Here is a 15991-nt window from a genome sequence, read left to right as displayed (position 1 = left end):
CAGAAAGGGGAAAAAAAGATGTGTGGGGGATGGGGGTTGACTGGGCTCCTCAGCTGCACTCGACATTTGGCAGTAGAGCCACAGAGTGGAGAAACGACTGGGATTACATAATGTATCGCTACAGTTATGAAAGAAGAAATACCAGATGTTTTCCACACTTATGACACTCCATGTTAAGTCACAGCCTTTTCAAGACTACACACGTTTAAGTGTGCGTGAAACTCGCAGCTTGCAGATGATCAGACGCGCACATATCGACACAGTGATTGGACTAAGAGAAGAATGTGCTCCCTCTCATCCTCAGACAGGTCAGCCCCGGCCACGTTGGCAGGATTGATCTATGGACAGCAGTGTTGGTCAAATGGTGCACCACTTTGGTTCAGACTGAAATATCTCAACAAAATTGCCATGTATCTTTGTATGCTTAAGCATGATCCCCAGAGGATGAACCCTACAGACTTTAGTGATCACCTGACATTCCTTGTTGTGCCACCATTAGGGTTGAAAAATAAATAATAAGTCAACAATCGTTAGCTGGATTGCTATAAAATTTTGCAACAACAGTTATGATCCCCAGAGGATAAATCCAACTAACTTTGTTTATCCTCTTCTTGTGCCAACCTGAGGACAGAACTTTTCAGCCATTTCAAGTAGAATACATCCGCACTGCTTGGCTGTGTTGCCATACATATTGGTACAGATAATCATGGTACCCAGAGGATGAATTCTGATATCATTGGACAGTCCCTGAGTTTCATCTAGCGTCCCCATCTGGTCAGAAATTTGCATTGGTTTCTGGCCAAATATTTGCAAAGTAAGTGAGAGTCCAAATTAGCTTTAGCTTTACCTTTTATTTATGCTAATAAGCAAATGTTAGCATGGTGTTACGACAAACTCAGATGGTAAACATCTTACTATACCAAGTGTTTGTCAGGTTTTTAGCATGCTAACTTTAGCATAAAGGCCTGTTCAGTTCAGTTCAGTTCATCTTTATTGTCAGACTCAACGTCCACTTATGACCTTAATTTCAGAGCGCTTCTCACTGGCGCTTGTTGCTAGGTTACTAAAGTTTTCTTGATTCCCTTAGTAGTGACCGCTAAGTCTGTTTTAAGTTGCACTGTATGCTTAATATTTCTTTTTGAAAGAAAACACACGAAAAAACAAAAGGATTAGCTTCACCTCCGCAAAGTTGATATCTGAAGTCCCGCCCCTTCTTGATTTTGATTGGTCGGTGTGGGAGAAGTGACATTGACGGGCGTGGCTGTGTTCTAAAAGTTGAACTATTTTCAAATGAGAGGCTGTGAGCTACAAAAACGGCAAAAAATGGCGTCAGTTGACACTCAGTACAACTGGGCAGGGCTGCTCGCATGGCTGTGGACTCTTAGTTTTATTGAACAAGAAATAAATAGACTGAGGTCTTTAAATAAGAGCTTAAAGTAAACCCTTTGTTGATTAGGTTCTCTATTAAAGAAACACTGCAGCTGGGAATTCTCAACATAAACCATTTGGACTGTGTGATAAAAGACGAACGCTGTGTGGTTGTTCTTTTGTTGTCCTTTTCATCTTTGTTTCTTTGTGAATTCTTCAGCTCCAGAGAGTGGGACAACGTGGATCGCTCTGCCAGAAGTCGCCTGCAAAACCGCAGCGAGGACGGAGAGTTCTGGTGAGTCCTCTTGTGCGCGTGGACTCTCTTCATTACTGTGTGTGGAAACAGAGAATTCTGCTTTGTGGCAGCTAATGGACGCACTGGATTAGAAGGTTGTCATTATGACATGGCCTAAAGACAGTTTTTGTAATGTTGTATCTAATTTAGGAACACATTTGTACACGTTTTGTGTCCTCTCTTTTTTGGACTCACATTTGTATCTGTTAACATGTAATTCAATTATTTCTAACTCAATTTAAAAGTCTAATTTTGAGCCGTTGAGTGAGTGTATTATTTTTGGAAGAGGCATTTCTCTTTAAAAGGTCATTTTTCATTCGCCCTGAGACAAGGTTCAACTCTTGGACCCTGTGATGGAAAATTACTCAGAACCAGTGCGTCCCTACATTGTCCTGACAGTGCATCAATTTCCGTCTCTCAGGATGTCGTTTAATGACTTCTTGCGGGAGTTCAGCCGCCTGGAGCTCTGCAACCTGACAGCGGACGCCCTGCAGAACAGCCAGCTGAAGAAATGGAGCTCCTCGCTCTACCAGGGAGAGTGGAGGAGGGGCAGCACGGCCGGAGGCTGCAGGAACTTCCCAGGTGTGGATCATTCCCTAAAGCAATGATCAACTGTTTTAGGATCACATGATGAACACCACCCTCTTCTTACTTTTGGGAATTCTTTGGGGAAGTGTTGACTGCTTGAGGGAGGGTTTGGAAGGAATGCGAACCAGTGACTCCCATTTAAAACATAAGTGACAGAACAATGGACTGTTTTGGAAAAAACAAATCATGACTGAAAAACTCGCTGTTTTCTCGTTCTGCCAGCAAAAACAACTTGTCTTCATATTTTCTATACTAGTTTTAAAGCCCAGTTTTATGGATTTGTGGAACTACTCAAACATTACTGACAAGCTCTTGAGCTCCAACGATAAAAGCCCCGTGGCAGTAACTTATGCAAACGAAAGCTCACCGTCTCCTACTTCCTGTCAGCACACACAACCTCACGCCGTGTGTGCGCTGCAGGCGTAGCCGCTAAAAGTAAACACTCCGCGGAATGTCTGCTCCGTGAACTGTCCGTTTATGAAGCCCCAGCGTTAACCAGCACAGGGACGAGGTTCTGCTATTAACGGGAATACTCTCACTTATAAGCCACCTCACATAATTTGCTTCACTATTGCACCTCCACCCTGATTGTCACCTATCTTTTAAGTGTTTTTGACCCTAGTTTCTGTATACTAAATTCAAGCTAAAAGACAAAAATCATCTCTTCCTTCCAGCGACCTTTTGGCTGAACCCTCAGTTTAAGCTCATGCTGCAGCACCCGGACTCTCCCGGCCACTCAGACTGCAGCTTCCTGGTTGGCCTCATGCAGAAGGACCGCAGGAAGAAGCGACGGGAGGGCAAAGACATGGAGACCATCGGGTTTGCCGTCTATGAGGTTCGCTGCAGTCTCACTAAGGATGCTTTTAAAGCTTGAACATCTTTGAGTGAAGTTACCAACACATCCTGTAAGCTGTAAAGCTTTTAAGAACCTTTTAACGTAATCTCATAATTCTCTTTTTCTTTCCATCTCAGGTTCCAAGAGAGGTATGTCTTTTCCTTCCTTCCTCTTGTGATTCAAGCTACAGTTTTAATACAATCCAGAGGACTTGTCTTGTAGTTTTGAAAAGATAAAAAGTAACCGTCTCTTTCAGTTCGTGGGCCAGTCAGGTGTCCACCTGAAGCGCGAGTTCTTCCTCACCCACGCCTCCAGCGCTCGCTCGGAGCTCTTCATCAACCTGAGGGAGGTCAGCTCGCGGCTGCAGCTGCCGGCCGGGGAGTACATCATCGTCCCCTCCACCTTCGAGCCGCACAAAGAGGCCGACTTTGTCCTCAGGGTTTTCTCTGAGAAGCCTGCTAACTCTGAGTGAGTGGTTATTTGAAAAATCAAATACTTGAAGAACAGTATCATGAAACATTTTGAAGTTGACAACCGAGTAACTTGACGTCTTTGTTCTCTCCATGTCAGGGAGCTTGATGATGACATTAAAGCAGATATTCCACCAGAGGTCAGAGGATGAACCACAAGAATTGATCTCCAAATCGTTTATGATGTGTGGAAGGAAACCACTTTGAATGTTACTGTTTGTGTTTCAGACGCAGCTCGATGAGAGTCAGATTGACGCAGGCTTCAAGAGTCTCTTCAGGCAGCTGGCAGGGGCGGTGAGCACACATGGCAGGGAGCAGAGGAGTAGTGGTTCACTGTGCAGACGTTCGTATTTACATTGTTTTTATATTGTTGCCAACAGGACATGGAGATCAGCTTGACAGAGCTGCAAACCATATTGAACAGGATCATCAGCAAACGTGCGTACCATCTAAAACCATGTCAAACCGTGCCGTGGATTCACAAGCTACTGTTTAAGAATGTGTTGTGTTTGTTAAATCTGTTTCTTTCTCATGCGAACAGATAAAGACCTGAAGACAGACGGCTTCACTAAAGAAGCTTGTCGCAGCATGATAAACCTCATGGACGTATCCTTCAAGTGCCATTAAAATGTATATAATTTATTTAACACATTAATAAAATGTAAATATTGTTGGTGAAGAAGAATATTAGATTCTATGAGATCATGAATCATCACGATGGAAATTTAAATTCAAACATAGCAAATGGTGGCTCAGGGGTAGAGTGGGTTGTCTTTCAATCGGAAGGTTGGTGGTTTGATCCCCAGCTTACTCTGTCTACAAGTTAGACACTGAACCCCTAATTACTAACAGCAAACGGTGTGTGACATGTAGTGTAAAAGCAGCTTTGAGCGGTTGCAAGACTAGAAAGGAGCCACGTAAGTACACTCCATTTACCATTTAAAATCAGTGCAGCTAAAACAGAAATATCTGGTGCCTCGATTACCCACAATGCACCTGTACTCCTGTCAGCTCGCTCAAAGACGTAGTAGCGTTATGCTAGTAGCAGCTATGTTAGCCACAAGCTGCTAGCTGTAGCAGAGATGAGTAGCGGGCCACAGAGGTCTTCAGTACAAACGGAAGCTGACTCGAGTGACATCACTTGAGGTAACTCCTTAAGCGCTGTAAACTGATTTCGGTGTGTAAAGTTCCCCTTTTAAAGTTGTCCGATTGTGATATCATTAAAATACACAGCTGTATATGTTGTTGTCCTCGATCAGATGAGTGTCGATGTTGTCCTTTAACTTCTTACATCAGACGGACGGCAGTGGAAAGCTGGGCCTGACAGAGTTCCATGTCCTCTGGGAGAAGATCAAACGATACCTGGTGAGTTTAACAACATAACATCGGGACAAATAGTATTGATTCTGCTTCACAGGACTCATGTCAGACTGCTGTTTATTTTGATGTCTTGCCAGTGGACTAGTTTTCATTATTGTGTTTGCTGTCCAAAAACTAGTTTCTTTCCATTCTTCATTTTTCATTCTGACTGATTTCTCCTTCATTCTCCATCTGTGTTTGCCACCATGCCAGACCATATTCAGGCAGTTTGACTTGGACAAATCGGGCACCATGAGCTCCTATGAGATGAGGATGGCTCTTGAATCTGCAGGTACAGCCCCTTTTCATTTTATGACAAGCAAAACATCAAGAATCAGAGTGAAATCTCTTTGTGGTTTCCTGTTGGGTTAGACGTCTTTCGATTGTATTTTTTTGAAACTTTTTGTTCCTCTGTTTCAGGTTTCAAGCTGACCAACCAGCTCTTCCAGCTGATCATCCTGCGCTACACTGAGGCAGACATGGCCGTTGATTTTGACAACTTTGTCACCTGTCTGGTCAGACTGGAGACCATGTACAGTGAGTGCCATTACCGTACACCTTCAGTGACTTTTAAGGAGCCGATTACATTCTTGTCCTCCCATTCCAGTCGCAACATCTTGGACGTGTTATGATATGTGTTAGGATTCATGCATGACAAAATACAGCAAGTTAGATGCTGCTGGCCGAGGCAAGAGTTCAGTTATTGACTGATTCTGTTTCACCTGGGAAAACACCTGTAAAATGAGTAATTGCCTTTTTTCTGTCTCTGCAGAAACCTTTAAGACGATAGACACCGACAACGACAATGTTATATCCCTCGACTTCTTTCAGGTATGCCCTCATCTCATTATTCTTTTTGTTCTTTTCTGTTTTCTCACATTGTGTTTGTACCATTCTGTGATTAAAGTACCTGTGAGTTACCATTCCCTAATTCTGACTCTTTCTGTGCTCTTCAGTGGATTACCCTGACCATGTTTGCCTAGAGCTGAGTGGACTCTTCTGTAACTGTTGCACTGCATCCTGCTGCAGCTCCAGGACCCCAGTATGTGTCGTTTCAGAAGTGCCTTTTTCTACACCAGTTCTTCCTCTGAGGCCCTCGGATGCTTAAAGACTGTAAATTCATCTTTACAGTGCCTATTTTTGGAAACGTGCCAATCGTTTATTTGTCACCTGTTTTGCCAACAGAAGGAAGCTTACTTCTTTGTAGCGTGGCAGTCAACTCTGCGTTAGCACTGTTAGCTGACTGTTAGCTAGGCAGGCTGGTTTTAGCTACACAGATATTTCTTGGAGGCAGAGATAAACTTTTTGGTTGAATTACAGTGACTGGAGACATAAAGCCCCCCATATTTTGGTTTTTAAAAAATGTAGCTATTTTTTTTCCCTCCATAACTTTCCAACTTAGCCTAAAAAAGCTAGCTAGTAGCTACCACCATACCTTACTTGATTATGAGCTACATGTTTTTGCCATATTTCTAAGCTTGGTTTCCTCCATGATCATCATCTGATATTTTACATTTTGATGAAAATCATTCATATTTTTCCTTCGACAAAAAGTCTGGTGGTTGATAGTTAGCATAGCTGAGCTAAACTGACCTAAGCTAATGAAGGAAACTAAAAGGAATTTGTGGATCTTGTCTTGACTACAGATCCATGTTAGCCATACTCAAGTTGCTGACTAGGCAACTCTTCAATTACATTGCACTGTAACTCAACCAATACGATTATTTTTGCTACATTAACTCCATGTTGAACCAAAACATCAGTGTCGAGTTTTGCCCCATTTAAGGTGGCGAACTAGGACATTTGAAGCCAATCATTTGTTTGTTTTTTAATGGTGTTTTTTATTGGGAATTTGCAATTCACTAATGATTACTGTCTAAAGAAAATGTGTACATAATAATCACTGGGTAGTAAGGGGTACCTTCAGATCTGCAGAGAAGAAAATTATACATTGACAAGTTAAAATAATCCTGTAGCTAACCCTTCAAGAGGCAATCAACTGAGGACCACCTGAAATCTGCTCCTCTCAGAGCTTAATGTGCCAATTTGATTTTTCCACCAACTCTTTTACGTCCCATTTTCAGCAGCACCTATAAATGATTGTTACATGGCCTACGTAGCAATGTTGCCGGTCAGGCATTTTGTGTTTACATCAGGTGCCAAACTTAGCTTTCCCCTGAGCATCAAGGGTCCAATCATGAAGTTTCACTGGGCCCTGCAGTGCTGAGACAATGGCCGTATGCTGTATCATAAGAGAATGTGTAGTTATATATCTTTAAAGCTGATCCTGTTTAGCTTTAAGAGTAGCCGTTCTTGCTTATCGTTATGCATGGCACTTTTTACTGACTGTTTTTGCAAATTATGAAATTTTTTTTTTTTTTAAACTTGGCTAGAACTGGATGTCGTAGCTGTTTTAAAAGGGATGAGTCAGCCTTGTTTACTTTCAAAGGGAACGAGAACTGTCAATAGTTGAGTTGATGGTAAACACTTATGCAAGATGGTTGGATATGTTGTGTGCATGCTGTTTGAAATATTGTCTGCCTGCCTTATTTCTATTCAACAAGGGGAGCAAGTGTTTTATTGAGTTTTATTCTAAAATAATGTCACTTTTGGGTAAAAAAAAAAAAAAGGCCTAAAAGTATTTAGGATCTACAAATAAAGTGTAATACTTTTGTTATCAAGAAAAAAGTTGACCTGCAAATGTTTCAAATACCAAAATACATTGTTCTGCCAATATTTTTATTCCCCAGCTTTTGTTTTTGTTTTTAAATGGAGGAATTACATTTAAAAATGTAATCAATAAGTAACCACCAAACCCTCACATCCAGCAATGCCAGCATTCTTGTCTTCACTATTTGCAGCGTAATGCTTATGTAACATTATCTAATGTTTACAGTAGAAACCTTCAGGGCCCCTTTGGACCCATTCATCATGCAATGCCTTGGTTTACTGTGTAGTGTGTATGTGGAACACACTTTGAAAATAAAAACGGGGAGTATTTTATGATTCCTGGATTAATTATTAATGATATGATAAGTGATTATTTTTATGGTTGTAATGGTTAACTCCCATTAACCCTGCTCCGTGCCCCAAAGAACAGCACAAACACATTTAATATAATAATAAATAGCACCTTTAGTAACAACATTCATATTAAAAAAACAAGCACAGTACAATACCTTAATGTACAAATTTCAACGTCATAATATTAAGATCTTTACAGCAGATTTTAGCTCATTGTTAAGTTAAATTGCAGACATTTATACAAGCTGATCACATATTTTAAGTTAGAACAAATACATCTCTTGAAATGATACAAAAAAGAAACTGAGAACCTTTTCTAGAGCCGCTCGGTACGGGAATGTAAGATGTCACATAAGGCACATTGACATGAAAACAAAGATTGTGTGCGCTCTGTATTATCATATAATACCAAAAAGAGCCTGATGCTCACCTTAATTCTAAATTAAGTGGGGTTTTGGCACAGTAGCGTTAAATGTGAGTTATAACCACTCTAAGTCTCCTCCATTCGCACTGCAAGGCTAAAATCTAGCTTCTATCTATCCCGAAGTCTCAGACGTAGTTGTTGTTGTGCTCAATCCTGGTGACCATGGTGGAAACGAGCCGCTCCAGCTGCTCCGCTCTCAGCTTGCCTATTTGAAGGACCTCCTCGTGATTTGCCTTCTCTTGGCTGTCGTAGTCCATCACCGCCTGGTTGGTGATCAATGAGAGGGCGAAGACGCGCAGGCCGCAGTGACGCGCAACGATAACCTCGTGGGCTGTGCTCATTCCTAGTGAGGAAAGAAGCAAATCAAAATAAAACATTAAAAAGGATGCCAGGATAGATATGAAAGAGCTATCAACAGAAGACCTAATGTTGCTATTGAGTGCTGGCTATATTTGCTGTCCATACAGACTACTCACCAACAGCATCAGCGCCCAGTTTGTGCAGCATACGGCACTCAGCAATGGTCTCGAATGAGGGTCCACCAAGCACGCAGTAGACACCCTCTTTCAGGAAGTCTCCGTAACCAAGCTCCTGTCCCACATCCATGGCCATCTGCTGCAGCTCCCTATCGTAGGCGTCGGACATGCAGGGGAAACGCACTCCAAACCTTACAGAGGAAGAAGAGGGACAGGGAGAAGGTTTAGTGAGGAAGGTCCAGAGGGAAATCTGGACTGTCTGCAGGCCTAGTTATGCCAGAAATACGGGGAATTAAATGGTTAAACTAAACACCATGCTTACCTTTCATCATTGGGTCCAGACAGCGGATTGTTGCCAGCAAATCCCGGCATGTTGAGGTGGTCTTTGATGATCATGACATCTCCTACTTTGAAGTCTTGATTGAGGCCTCCGGCTGCGTTGGTTAGCATCACAGTCTCCACACCTAGCAGCTTGAAGATGCGTATGGGCAGGGTAATCTGGAAACAAACATGTCCGTTACATAAAGATCTAACCATTTAGAGGGCACTTTGGTTTCAAGGATTTTTCAGTAGGGACTTATTACGGAGCATTCTTTTGGGGTTTCAGATTTCATGGCTAATTGCTGCTTGATTCAATCAGTTGCAAGTTTTCAAACGCTCTCTTACACTTGTTGCATAATACACACCTTCTGGATTGGGTAGCCCTCATACAAGTGGAATCGCCCTTGCATGCAAACACACGGACGCCCCTTCAAGGTGCCAAACACCAGTCGACCAGCATGTCCGTGCACTGCGGGAGGAAAAACACAACCAGTTAGTAAATATCAACAGAAAATGGGAACCACTTAGTAACAGAGAGGTTTGTTTTAGTTGAACTCACCGGTGCTCTGTGGAAAGTTGGGTATGTCCTTGTAGTTGAAAGCCACCTGGTCCTTCAACATGTCAGCCAGGCCACCGAGCCCTGAGCCGCACACGATGCCAACTGCGGGTCGAACGTCTGTCTGGGCCAAGAGCCAATCGGCGGTGGCCTTGCAGTCATCGTAGCTGTAGCTGCATCACATAAAAACCAGGGTCAGAAGTTAGGGTAAACTTTACTGGCAGGAATCAATTATCTTATGTAAGCAAAATGAGTTTTCTCTTTACACATTGTATGAAGCTGTGTGAACAAGAAGATAAAGGAAACTGAACCCAAAAGATACCAGTTATCTAATAATAGTAATCTTCTATTTGCAGTGCAATTGTGAACCTTGTCTTACTAATAATTTTGGTCTATTCTAGAGTCCCTTTTCACCTCTCTTTGACCAACATGTGATGTGATTATCACATTACAGGATAAGACTTTTTTTCTGGGCAACAGGCCTAATCTGACAACTGCTACTAATACGGGTATGACTTTTAAAGAGACACACACACACATTCCTGTGGAGTCAAAGCAGTATCACGCTCCACGTGCTTGGTGACTCACACACTTTTTAAGTGTGAGCTGCATTGAAATATTATACTCATTAATCCCCTTTTAATTTGTGTAATTCTTATAATTTGACAAACTGCTATTTTCAACCCCCTCTCAAGCACGGATCGATTAATGAATCGTGTTTGGTTCTTATGGAAACTAATTGAAACTGAATAGCAAGTTCTGTAGTGCTTTATTTAAACCATTAAGTTCCATATAGTCACACCTTTCACCCAAAGAACCATCCATATTACGAGGGTGTCATCAGCAAACTGTTTAAAACTCCATATAATGTCAATTTCATGCCACATTGACTCACTCAGGGAATAAATGCTCAACACGCATGTGTGAATATTTTTTTTGGCCCCCTGCCAAACATTCCTGTGTCCCTACTCCCGACCTGCACATGAATGGGCCATGTGTCCAGCAGCATGGGGAGAGTGAAAGCTGAAAGTACAGCCTGTTCAGAAGTGTACTCACCCTTTGTTTGCCTCTGGAAACATTGCAGAAGATCAAAAAAACTGTCTGATGATGTAAAAAAAGGAGCAAAAGTGTAGATACACACTTTTTAAAGCGCAGAAAATCAAGTTCCGAAGCAGGAAAAAAACGTTGGAGAGCCCTGCTGTTGAGAGAGTAAAATTTTATGGACAAGCCTGGGTTGAAAAAGTCTTTTTCTTGAGCTCTTCTGGTTTGGAGTCCTGTTAAAGTCTTCAGTTCTTCTCACTTGAGTGTGTAGAAAAGGCGCAGTCACCGGCTCTATTATAGACACAGAAGCCCCCTCCCATCTAACACCACTCCTCCTCTGCTCAAATGTGACGCATATGGCTGCTGCAGCCCCATTGGCTGCTTGAACACACCTTCAAAATTATTAGGAACCGTATTTTCTGCTGTATTTTCTGATCATCAGCCCCAACATAATTTTTTTTTTCAAGCAGCAGTGACACATTAGAAACTGTAAGAGCTATTCAGAGCTATTCAAGTCAGTGTCAACAGGAAATGACATCTGTTCTGTGTTCAGCTTCGTATTGATCAACATTCCAGTTATTGTCCTAGATTCAGGACAAGATATGGTGTGCTTTTCACCTTGACTCAGGTTGTTGGAAAACATTTGGTTTTGAAGATCACGTGTCTGATCTGTGTATCAGTTAGTGTTTACAGTGATTGGTGAGGTATGACATCACATATGTCACAACACATGCAGACTCATAAACAAAACATATCTCAATGCCAGTAATGACACTGAGTACTGGAGTTGAATACAATTCTGTTGTGAGTTGATTATCTTTTTGTTTCTTTCAAAACCTAACCTAATATCAACTTATAAAATATGATAATATGTGATGCATCGATATATTTATCTACTCTACATGCATTAAAATGGATAATTGAAAAAAAGTACTAATAATTGACCACTCTTCTTTTGTTGAAATTTGAAAGGAACAAGTTAAACTTTAAATTAACTACCTCTACACAGTAGTTGGCTACTTAAAAGATCTAGTAAAAGATCTCTCTCTCTCTCTCTCTCTCTCTCTCTCTCTCTCTCTCTCTCTCACACACACACAATTTTTTGGCATCGTTTGGGCTGAAATAGCTTCCTGATACCCCCTATATTACTGGTATTGTTTACAGTAAACTTTGCAGATATACCCTGGTTAGAGTGTGTATGTGTCGTAAATTAGGTAGACTACAACCCACTTAGTCATAAAAAAACGGCATTCTTTGATCTGCTCATTTATGGCCCCTCATTGTACCCACGATATGTTCAGAATGTACACATACAATCACGAGGAAGGCCAGTCACCTGGACTGAACGTCCTGAAATCAATGTTCCATAAATAATATGAAAGAAACGGTAAGTTTAACAGCAGTGGACACAGATCAGTGGCAGCGAATCAAGGGTGAAACAGATGGGTTGCAACAGGGAAGTCAAAGTGATTTGAAGCAGTTTAGAAGCTGAACGGTTTCTGTAATCAATGATCTACTAGTGGTGGAAAAAGTATTCAGAACTCTTCCTTCAGTGCAGGTAGTGGGAAAATACGCCATTGCATGTAAAAGTACATGAACAAAATGTATTAAAATCATCAAAAGTACTTATTATGCAAATTCTACCCGAATTTTGATGTAAAATCTTGTTGGAACTAAATTCTATACAACATACATTCACATTGAAAACAGTACTATACACTTAGGTTATTATTGCAGTATTCAAGAGAGTCGTATGGGTAAACAGGCCTCAGGGTGGGCAGTACTTACTACCCATAAGTGAGTATGTGGATGACATGACAACTCGAGGGTACCACACACCATAAACCAAAGACTGCTGACTTAGACTTAATTAACCTAATTTTCAGCCCGCTCACAGGAAGATACACTACAAGAAAGGCCTCTTCCTCCATTGAAAGCAAGGACGACTCTTCTTGAAACTCTGTTGAGATCTGAATAGATAAGCAAAACGAACGGCAAAAAATCAGTGCGTTACAAATCCCAGACGACAACCCACCTTTAGGTAAGTGCAGATACATAATGCTAAAGAAAAAGAAATCAAGGGTGTGCAACAGTGATGTGTAACAATGATGGACCATGAAGGCTTTAACTTGAGTTTGTTTTGTCTACTGTTCCTTATACAAGGTAATGCCAGTACCAAGGCCACCAGGAGGGTGTAGCCCCAACTGATAAGGTAGGACACTGTGACCTCCAAAACCAACTGTGCAAAAATATGTGTCACTTTCAAGGTTCAAAGAGGCTAAAATGTTCTCTTTTTCTCTTTTCTCTCTTTTCACTTGTAAATTAGAACTTACTCCTACTTAACACTCAAGCACTACTTAAAAAAATAATGGTCTCTTCTTAAACTATTCAGCCAAAGACCTGTGACCTCTTAAAACAGGACCTTGAAAATAAGAAGTCAGTTGGCAGATGGTTGGGCAATCCATCAAACAAAGGTAGAAGCACATAAACCCAAGCAGCTGGACCTAGATGCCAGAGTAGGAAAGGCTAGAGAAGTGGCCAAGAAGGACATACCAGATCCACAGGGTAAGTATCATAATTTGATGAATTCATAATTGACCAACGTAATATTTGTTTAGTCATTGCTCCAGTAGAGGGTGTTTCTATATGTGGTTAATCAAGGTAAGGATTGGTCCATCCACAAACTTCTTAGACAGGAAGCCGTTGGGGAATCCATATCTGAAGAGCCCAAATCTTCAGTTGGCTCCAGTAAGGATGAATTCCTAAGTCCTTCCAGAGGACATCATTTAGCAACCTGAGGCCCTGTTAAACACGCTCAAACCTAGAGCATACTTGTACCCTGAAGTCTGTTCAACACTTACAATTGCAAATGTATAACCTGTGTGTTTGATGAAAGTTACAGTTACACTGCCAGAAACTTGCGCAAGAAGAACACATGTGTTGGTGTTGCTGTACTACACACCACTCCCTGACAAAGATTGCATAACTTCCCTTTTTGGGTTAAGTTCACACTGGAATTATATAATAAGTGTTTTTCTAAAATGGTGAATTCCCAAATTACAATTACGGCTAGTGAAGGCCAATTGGAATTGTTATCATTGCACAAGATGATTGACCTTTGCCTTGGTTTACTTATGTAGGATTACGCAGGCTAGAGACCCAAGATCACCAAAGGCTTGTCAAAGTTTAACATCAGCCAAAACATGGAGACACCACAACATACAGCCCGACGGCCTTTGACCTTGAGTTGTTTGGCTTTGACACATAAGAGGACAGTCGTCAGCCTTGTTTTGTATTCTGATTTCCTTCTAAGTCAACCAGCTCTCTGTTTGGGTTCTGGCTTTTTCGTATCTCTTGTCCCTGTGAAAGAGAATTGTTAACTATGTCTGATAACGTGGTGGGAGTGACCTGCTGACCTATTCGTCCCTCCCCTCAGTTAACACGCCTTTAGCTCAGCCAATGAGTGCAGGCCATCTGACTGCAGCACGATGGTACACAGTAACCTGCTTACCTGTTCCTTAGTTTTGATTGCCAAATGAGATGTCAATAAAAATGTTCCCATGGATTCTCCTAATGGAGAGGCTGGGAAAGGACCAGTCACATGGGTGCAGTCAGTCTGCTGACAGATATCTGGTGCTGAACATTAACTTTGTTTATGTCTTTGAAATTCAAGGTATCAAATATGCATAAATTGATCCCAATTTAGCTCCTTCTTTCGTTCGTCTTTCCGAACACCAAAATTCCTGATAAATGAACATGCTCAACCTTTGAACATGTAAAAGGGTGCTTCGGGCTTAGTTTTGTAATTTTATTCAATATCTGAAAAATAGTCCTGTTGTATTAAACACACAAGGCATCTTCTCAAAATTTTATATAGAGGCAGAAATGAGCTTGACAACATGAATTCACTAGTCCAAGATAAACACAGATAAACTCCCACAGAAATCTGTCATGTCAGAGTCTGGTACCTTTTTATCATCACAGCTTTTGTACATACAACACAGACTTTGGTCAAGCATGGGATACGATGTCAGCAGACCTAACAGCTGGCAGAAACCGCTTTATAATGTCACACTTCTTGTTATGCATTCCTCAACAATTATCCGCCGTGCTTGATGTCATTAGCAAAGCAACCGGAGCTAACACAAGCTGAGATTTCTCACACGGTGAAGTCCTGACCTGTAATCATGGGTTTTTGAGAAGAAAAAAAAAGCAATTTTACTCGTCTAGAAACTACTGTAACTTCACGAGACAGCTTTTAAAATGAACATGCTTTAAATTCTACACTGTTTTGGTTCTACCTGACCTTAACGTGAACTTTGACATCATTGATCAAGCTGCTTTCAATTGTGAAATGAAAACGATAGTTGTTCACTTTTGCTAAAATAGGATTAGTTTTCTTGCTGTTAATTATTTCGTCATCTGCAAAACTGATAGGCGGAGTACCTCAAGGATCAACGCATGGACCACTTTTGTTCTCCCTGTGCAACCACCTCTTGCTTACTTGTAACATTTCCTTTCACTTTTTTTTCTCCACAGTTATACCTTCTGCACCGTCAGTACCGCAGCTAGAATCTGGCGACCATAAAGCAGAACTTCTTTGAGCCCGGTGAACCCGGTTGGACTGGAACAGACAGAGGCCTGAGCGACAGTTATGGCAGGGCCAAACAAGGCAAGAAATCCACCTCTTACTTAATGAATCCTCCACTTACATTTAAGTTATGATAACTGTATGCTAGAATGGGAATCTGTGTGCCCATGTATTGGATCACATGTGACTATGAACCACATATATACATGTATATAAATAACATGTATATATATATATATAGGTGCATAGTGACATGAACCGTATTTTAAATATGCCAACACTGACCAAATTCAATGTTCTTTTCACTCTCTCTTTGCTCACCATGTTGTTCTTCATGTTTGCTTTTGAAGTGGTGATAAACAAACCTATATAAAACATAATGTACCTCTGAGGTCGTGCAAATATTTTTTTCGGTTTGAAGTCCCAGAAAAGACGCAAGTCAGCCTTTCACCTGGCCTTTATACTCTGCTGATACAGAACCGGCTGTTTTGCTTCCAGTGTCCTGAAAGCAAACATGCCCAGTCACCTACTTAACCCACTAAACACATACAAAATATTGTGAAACAAATTTAAAGTTCACCCACCTACATTAAAAAGAACACTCAAATTGACAGTCTATAAATGGCCTTCTTTTAATAATCTA

General features: G+C 41.3%; 2 protein-coding genes across 2 annotated transcripts in view; one reads left to right on the top strand and one right to left on the bottom strand.

Moving 5' to 3' along the window:
* capn1 (calpain 1) overlaps nt 1-7940 on the top strand; it is a 29398-nt gene extending 21458 nt beyond the window's left edge. Inside the window, exons 9-22 of the mRNA XM_069672593.1 lie at nt 1589-1663; nt 2085-2245; nt 2926-3086; nt 3224-3235; nt 3343-3554; nt 3657-3696; nt 3785-3850; nt 3937-3994; nt 4098-4162; nt 4853-4921; nt 5129-5207; nt 5336-5452; nt 5688-5746; nt 5872-7940. Coding sequence (XP_069528694.1) covers nt 1589-1663; nt 2085-2245; nt 2926-3086; nt 3224-3235; nt 3343-3554; nt 3657-3696; nt 3785-3850; nt 3937-3994; nt 4098-4162; nt 4853-4921; nt 5129-5207; nt 5336-5452; nt 5688-5746; nt 5872-5898 — 1201 coding nt within the window. The 3' untranslated portion in view covers nt 5899-7940. The remainder of the gene's footprint in view (nt 1-1588; nt 1664-2084; nt 2246-2925; nt 3087-3223; nt 3236-3342; nt 3555-3656; nt 3697-3784; nt 3851-3936; nt 3995-4097; nt 4163-4852; nt 4922-5128; nt 5208-5335; nt 5453-5687; nt 5747-5871) is intronic.
* A 110-nt stretch (nt 7941-8050) lies between these two features.
* On the bottom strand, nt 8051-9900 carry pnp5a (purine nucleoside phosphorylase 5a). Its single transcript, XM_069672595.1, is given in 5 exon segments — nt 8051-8706; nt 8840-9030; nt 9162-9337; nt 9526-9629; nt 9720-9900. Coding segments are annotated over 5 exon segments (870 nt in total). The 3' UTR covers nt 8051-8488.
* Between the last annotated feature and the right edge of the window lie 6091 nt (nt 9901-15991).

This window comes from Semicossyphus pulcher, unplaced genomic scaffold (assembly GCF_022749685.1).
Source record: "Semicossyphus pulcher isolate SPU_LCO1_2020_fin unplaced genomic scaffold, fSemPul1.0.p SCAF_21, whole genome shotgun sequence".
NCBI lineage: Eukaryota > Metazoa > Chordata > Actinopteri > Labriformes > Labridae > Semicossyphus > Semicossyphus pulcher.
Note: the sequence above shows the minus strand (reverse complement) of the source record. Positions and strands in the feature narration are given on the sequence as shown.